At 30.4% G+C, this 7,288-nt stretch overlaps 1 protein-coding gene across 1 annotated transcript; it reads right to left on the reverse strand.

Moving 5' to 3' along the window:
• Positions 1-491: 491 nt before the first annotated feature.
• LOC108342637 (homeobox-leucine zipper protein ATHB-12) lies at positions 492-1,732 on the reverse strand. The gene is made up of 2 exons (XM_017580433.2): positions 1,269-1,732; positions 492-989 (listed from the first exon to the last, which is right to left on the reverse strand). Exons 1-2 carry the CDS (start codon positions 1,635-1,637, stop codon positions 627-629), a joined length of 732 nt encoding a protein of 243 aa, XP_017435922.1. The 5' UTR covers positions 1,638-1,732; the 3' UTR covers positions 492-626.
• Between the last annotated feature and the right edge of the window lie 5,556 nt (positions 1,733-7,288).

Consider the following 7,288-nt stretch of genomic DNA (forward strand, 5'->3'; position numbering starts at 1 on the left):
AAATCAGTGCATTACACCTCCTGAATATTAACCACCAATTCATACATAATCCTATGATGGACATTCTTTATCAATTATATTTAATCCTGCAGTTACTTTAATTGGTTGGTTTCAGCAGCCATTAAACACAAAAAATCTTTAAGCACAGCAAATGTTACTTCTGCAATCATGTTTTATAGATTGTGTGATCTAATCAACAACTTCAGTAGTTTACACTCTTTTTCTTTGTTCTGTTTCACTTATAAGCCTGCGAGTAAATCTCCTTTTAGCAGTGTTTCTATAATGGACGATTTGTAAATCGTCCAGTTAGAGTTAATTAGTATATTAGAAAGCAGAATGTGTAATCACTTAACCAAGATTAATGTGTAAGCTACTTATTTCGATATTATTTTTCTCTTTATGTACGACGATTACACTGAGATTATAACCTATTATGTTATTCATAACAAGACAAGAGCATGGAATGAAATGCGAAGGAAGGAGACCAGGTCTTCTTTAAAATATTGAATCATATACTATAACGTGATTTGCTGATTCGGTCTTTATCATACGGCAACCAGCAACACTTTGTTTCGCTTCAGATATGTCATGCACATGCATAAAATGATTCGGTTGTTCTGTTTCATTCAGGACCAGAAGTCCCACCATTGGTAATCACAGCCCATGATATCATCTGATTCCAACAAACCCCAATGTTGTGGTGTTGTCAAAGAACCATCAGTGTTCTCGACAAAGTTCAGAAGAGAAGCTTCATCTTCCACACCAAAGTATTGTTTTGCCTTTATGCTGCTGTCACAGTCCGAGATAACACTACGAACAATGCCTTCTGATCTTCCTGCTGTCCAACAAGGCCGCTTTATCTCCTGTTCTCTTTTGACTGTTTCTCCATTTCCCGCTTCACTCTCCATGCTGTTTGCTGCTTTGTATCGCGTACTACAACTCTCAGTTTGTTCTAGGGGCTTCTGTAATCGATTTTTCAGATCCTGCAACTGTTGAAAACTTAATTCGTTAGAGCGTATCCTACACAAACTGTCTATGCAGTTTTAAGCTAATTCTAACGTTGTTCTATTATTGGACCCATTGATGTAACACAGAATCACCCACTCAACTGCAATGGATGTCACTACCACAGCACAGTAATTTTAAAAAAATTAAGAAATAATTACATGACCCATTTAAAAAAAAAAATTGAAAGTCAGAAACTTTATGCATGAAATGTTTGTTTATCTCAAGCATAGAATCAACAGTGTATCGCAAGTATTTCTCACCTGTGTTAACATTGATTGATACTCTTTGTTGAGAGCATCAAACCTTGAATCCAACGTCTTATAATTGGCTCGAAGCGTGGTGTAGTCTCGCTGAAGCTGCTTTAGCTTCCATCGAGCTCTCTTGTTCTGAAACCATATGGCAACTTGTCTTGGTTGCAAGCCAAGCTCTCTTGCCACCTCCAATTTCTTTGCCGGTTCCAGTCTGGAGTCTGTCTCAAACATGGATTCCAGTGATTTAACTTGTCCATCGCTGAACCTTTTTTTGTTTATGCTCCTCTTCTTTCTCGTGCCTGCATTCGATGAATGAGAATATTCCGAAATATCTGACATATTTGGTGATTGATGATCAACAGACGAATAAGGTGACATGTGATGTTTTGGCTACTCAAGTTATGGGAATTGCTATTTATACAATATGGTATTATGATGAGAGAATGTGTGAACTTCCGAATCGAGTATTGAAATTGTGCATGGATCATGATTGTTGAGAATGGAAAATTTGTTAGTTTAAATAAAGATGATTTTTATCTGTAACGATGGGATAAGTTCAGGAGGGACACCGAATGACATGTAGCCACAAAACATGGTTACTCGGTTACGTTCTTCTTTTGTCCTTCTGTGAAAGGAACCAAGGGTTATACGTTCAAAGCACTATAAAAAATTTGGCAACACGTGGCGTTGTTTAAGATTAGTGTCGTACTTTATTCAGAGACTGACGATTCTGGGACAAGCATTTCGGTACAGCTGTCGATCGCTTTTCCATTTTAGACTGAATTCGGTCCACGTAATCTGTTCTTGCCTAAGAAATTTCTTTCATTAATTTTTAATATATCTTATTAAATAGTTTAACTTTGTAGCATATTTTTTAAATAAAATATATATGGCTTTTTATGTTAATTATTAGTAATATTGATTTTGTAAACATGATTTATATACTTATTTATTTATTTTTGTAATTTTTGTTTAATTTTTGACTGAAATAATTATAAAAAAGGGGCAATGCTATTAGTTGCATCCATCATAATACCATATTAGAGAAATTTATTTATTTTTAATATTTTTCTATTATGAGCATAAAATTCTTTATGTATTTGAGATATTTTTAGTTTTAAAATATAAAACTTTTTTTATGTTTTTAAAATGATTCGGAAGACTAAAAGTAGAAAGTATATTTAAATTGTTTTTAATTTTAATTTTATTGTGAAACTGCAGCGAAATAAATGTTTTTATATATAATAGAGATATTAATGAAATAAACATAGATTCTTTTTTTCACGTGTATGGAAAATGAATGGACATCATTCTTTCTTGATAGCTTGACTTTCCAACCATATCATGAAATTCAAAGAGGCTTGTTGTTCACTTTTCTCGTCCTCTGTTTTGCACTTTCTCTATATGAAGTGAACAGAGTGTTAGCTAAGAAAAAAAAACATTAGAGTTGGATAGTTGTATTTGTTATCCAATTGGTCCAATAAGAGACAGTTAACAAATCGTAGGAAGTATTTGTATTAGGATTAAAGTCATCTTAACGACTAAAAAACTTCAAGAGGCTTTGGATAATGTGTTATTCAATTTTGACACTTCTATACGAACATATGCAAGAAGGATTGAGACTAGTTGTTGAGAGATACAGACCCAAAGAACATTGGTCTAATAGTAAAATGTTTGTCAACATGATTTGAAAGACATTTACCTAGTTCCCTTTCGAATTAGAGTATACATATTTTGAATATTTAACTGTAGAAGAAAATACCTAAATTGATTTTTAAATTGTGTAGTTTAAGATACTATATTGACTTCCAAATTAATGTTCTGGATTGTGTAATTAGGTATAAGTTTTTGAGTTCAAAATTGCATAATCTAAAAAGTTTCAAAATTGCATAATCCAGACAAAACTTTATACCGAAGGGTAAAATAGAGATGTTAATGTTTTGGGGAGTGTAGAAGAAAACTGAGGTGCAAAACCAATGGCCTGCCCCCATTATTGTTTTGGGCCCATCATAAAGAGACAGATGAAAACCAATTAGGTATAAACACAAGTTCTGAGTTTTTTTTCCTGTCCTCTACTAAGCATTATCAATACACTGATGCTATAATATATTTTATTAAAAAATATTTTAAAATTTTAATAAAATTAAATAGACTTTAAAATATTGTTTTGGGCCAATCATCAAGAGGCACACGAAAACCAATTGGGCCCAAACACCGACACTACAATGAATGACAATATATATTGTTCATAAAAGTTATCCTTACAAGTTTACTACATGTCCTGGAAAACTCGTTTAATAAAATGACATAAAATTTCTCGTACAGAGAAAAAGGAATTTAAAATTTTGAAACAATTATAATACAATTACATAAAGTTTTGAAACAATTTCTCATTAGACGTGATAAATAGTTAAATTTAAAAATAAGAAATTATATAATAAATATTCGTATTTGTAAATATCAATAAAAAATAATAACTATACAGTTTAACCTAAAAGAAATCGGCCACCATCTAATAAAAATATCCACGATGACAAATTACAAATTATATATACAATTGAAAACACACAAAGAATTACAATTGAAATTTGGAAGCAAAGTTTAGATTTAAGTAATCGAATCACTCACTTAAATTCTTACTATTTCAATTTCTTTAAAAAAAATATATTTAAATAATATATTTAATTATAAAATAGTTTAATTTTTGTATAAAAATAAATACAGTTTAAAATTTGTCATCCAATCATATTTACAAGAATCTTAGGTTACAAGATCAAACACGAAGCGTATAGGTGAGAGATCCACTCTTAAACGAGTTGAATCAGTGTTCCCAAGTTTGAAGTCAAGACAGAATTAACACATTCTTATTTATAACATTTTGACAAAGTATATGTATAATTTTTTTTTATTAAATTTGAAATACATCAACATAAAAATAAATAAATAAAAAAATATTATGTGTTGAATTAAAATATTACGAAAAAATGTGTAAAAAAAAAATATTTTTCCTTAATTTATTCCCAGGTGACCAAGTCATCCTCTATTTACTCATTTTCCCACTTACTACCTTTTCAAGCCGCCACTTTCCCATTACGATTTTCTCGATTGCTTCCTTCTTCGTTGCCATAAATATCCATTCATTCCTTAATACCTTCTCCATCCTCAACCTTATCCCTCTACAAAATTTTACATATATCTCACAAATTTAGGGCTTTTGCATCAGAAATGTTGGGCATAAGCTTGAAACAAACGTACGAGGGAGGTGAGCAGGAGGTAAGGGAAGTGGTGATGGTGAGGAAAGAGATACGAAAAGGGTGCATGAAAATAAAGGTTGGTGGTGAAGGCGAAGAGCAGCAGAAAATAACGGTGCCGGTGAATTACCTGAAGCACCCACTGTTTGTTCAGCTTCTGAAGGAGGCGGAGGAAGAGTACGGCTTTACACACAAGGGAACCATAACTATCCCTTGTCAACTCGCCCAGTTTAAGCACGTTCAGCACTTGATCGATGCCGACACCTCCCTCCACCACCATCATCTCCACCTCGTTCCCTGCTTCTGGGTTTAATTCATCCATCTCACCCACCAACCTTCAAACTTAATTACCTTCCAGATCCAGGGATCTTTGTGCTCTGTAAATTTCTATATACATATATATCGTCATTTTAACTCTCGTAAAAATTCATGTATATGAGTTTTCTTCCCTGCAACTCTGTCTTTTTCCCTCCCAATCATTTTGCGTTTATTGTTAGTAACTCGTAGTTGATTTTTACTTTTCAAAACTGTCTTGCTTACAAAACGTAGGTAAATAACGTTGGCGGTAACGGTAAAAAATGATACAGGACACGTAATTTAATGTCGAATTGAAGGAGAAGACAACCCCCACGAAAAACGAGTTTGGATTCTCTCTTGAGTTACGTGTTGTTTCTCTTTTCTGCTTTCAGAATACACTGATATAATGATACTGATGTTGAAGTTTTAAAATATATTAAAAACATTTTTAAAGTAAATATTAATGTATTTTTAATGGTCAAGACTTTGACAAAAATAAAATATCATAACGAAATTACCACTCAGTTCATTGTATCTGTTTCTTTTTTTAGAATACTTGTTTATAAATAATTGTCAACACGTAATTGGCTTTAGGTTATTTTACCATGAACAACATGTGGGTGTTTGTAAAACTGTGATCGAAATAATTCATCTACAGATAAAATATTTGAAGAGTCAAAAAATAATTTTAAAAGGAATTAAATAATAAAATCCTCAAAATGTATTTTTACCATGAAATAAAAAACAAATTTAAATAAAAATATCATATAAACATTTGTATGTTTTTTTTTTTACATTTTTACCAAATATTTATGATTTAATAAGTTGGCTTGACAACTTTTAACTACCAGCTACCAACTTTTACCTTTAAGCAGATTTTTCATTTTTAATTATTTTTTAATATTTATGTATTTGCAACTAATTTTGTCCAAGCCTTCGAATGTATATTTTTACATGAAATAGAGAAAAAGAAACGACAAAAGTCTAAAATAAAATAAATCCTTTCATTTTTGCATATTTTTTTTGTGTTAGTGTTTTTTTTCCTATCCTTGACGAGGTGAATGTCACTGTTTGATGTGGGGAAACGAATGAATACACAGTATCAACTTGGTCCAAGAAGACAAGCGATTATTTGCAAGTTGATACATAACTAAAAATATATCACTGACCCACCAATGCAAAATATCTTTTGCTTCGTATAAACCCAACTACAAATTTAGGTATACTCCTCTTACACATTTATTCACTATTATATTTACATTATTTTTTTAAAATGATAACTTCCTTAGCTCCATTTTCGATATTTTTTCTAGATTTTGATTACTCTTTTTACAATCGAGCATCCTTATGGATTTATTATTTTTATGCTAAAACTAAATCCATATTCCTAATTTTTTTGTTACGCACTTATCTTTATTTTATTAATTGGTGATTGTGTGATTTTACTCAATTGTATAAGGATTTGTTATTGTTATATTATTTTGACAGTCTTATTGCATAATAGGATTTTGATATATCTTCAAGAAGTATTATACTTCATCATTGAGAGATTATCTAGTAATAGATTTTATCTTAAACAAGTTTTGTCGATCAAAATAATAAGTAATATAGTAATTCCGAGCTATCATGAATAAGTTGTATAATAATTAAAAATAATAAAATATGAACTTCAACCGATAAATTTATCCCGTATAATATTTTATTATAAGAAAACTAGATTAAATATATCATCTAAAACAAATATAAATAGTATTATAATAAATTTTAATAAAATTAATTAAAACAAAATAATTGTTAAATAAATAAAAAAATGCAAACCGGTAAAAGAAGACATAAATATCCTTTTTGTTAAAACATTTATTATATTAGTTTACATATTTTTTAAAAATATATATGCGTTAAATTTATTTATATTGCTAACCAGAAAAAAAGAAGAGAATAATAGTGAGTTTGAATTAAAAAAGGTATATTTATTTTTGATGAACCTAGAAACGCTATTTAGTTGACCGTATATAATACATGAATCAGAAACTATACGGCATCTCTATCAATCCCCACCCGAAATTTTAATTCCTACCATTACTTTGACGTTTGAAATGAAAATGATTCTGTACTCTTTATTTTGATCAGAAAGAAATACATACATTGTTCGCGTCTTTTATTATGATATTATTTAATTTTAATGAATTAAAAAGTTAAGTGGCATATTAATTGAAATATATTGTCTTAAAAAGAATATTTATGATATAAATGGAACAAGTAGGTAGAAGTTTAGTTTTTTCGCGGATGGTTTCCTTCCCTCCAGATTGGACGGTATTTAACTTTTTCAATCCCACTTTCCTCACTTTGCATCTGTGCTCATTCCTCCCCATTTTCTTCTGTCTGCTATTGCCATTGCCTAACGCAACGCAAACATACATTAATCATCAAGCACCACCACCAGCTACTGTTTCTAGATTAATATTATTCATTTCACATATA

The sequence above is a fragment of the Vigna angularis genome, chromosome 6 (genome assembly GCF_016808095.1).
Source record: "Vigna angularis cultivar LongXiaoDou No.4 chromosome 6, ASM1680809v1, whole genome shotgun sequence".
Taxonomy (NCBI): Eukaryota; Viridiplantae; Streptophyta; class Magnoliopsida; order Fabales; family Fabaceae; genus Vigna; species Vigna angularis.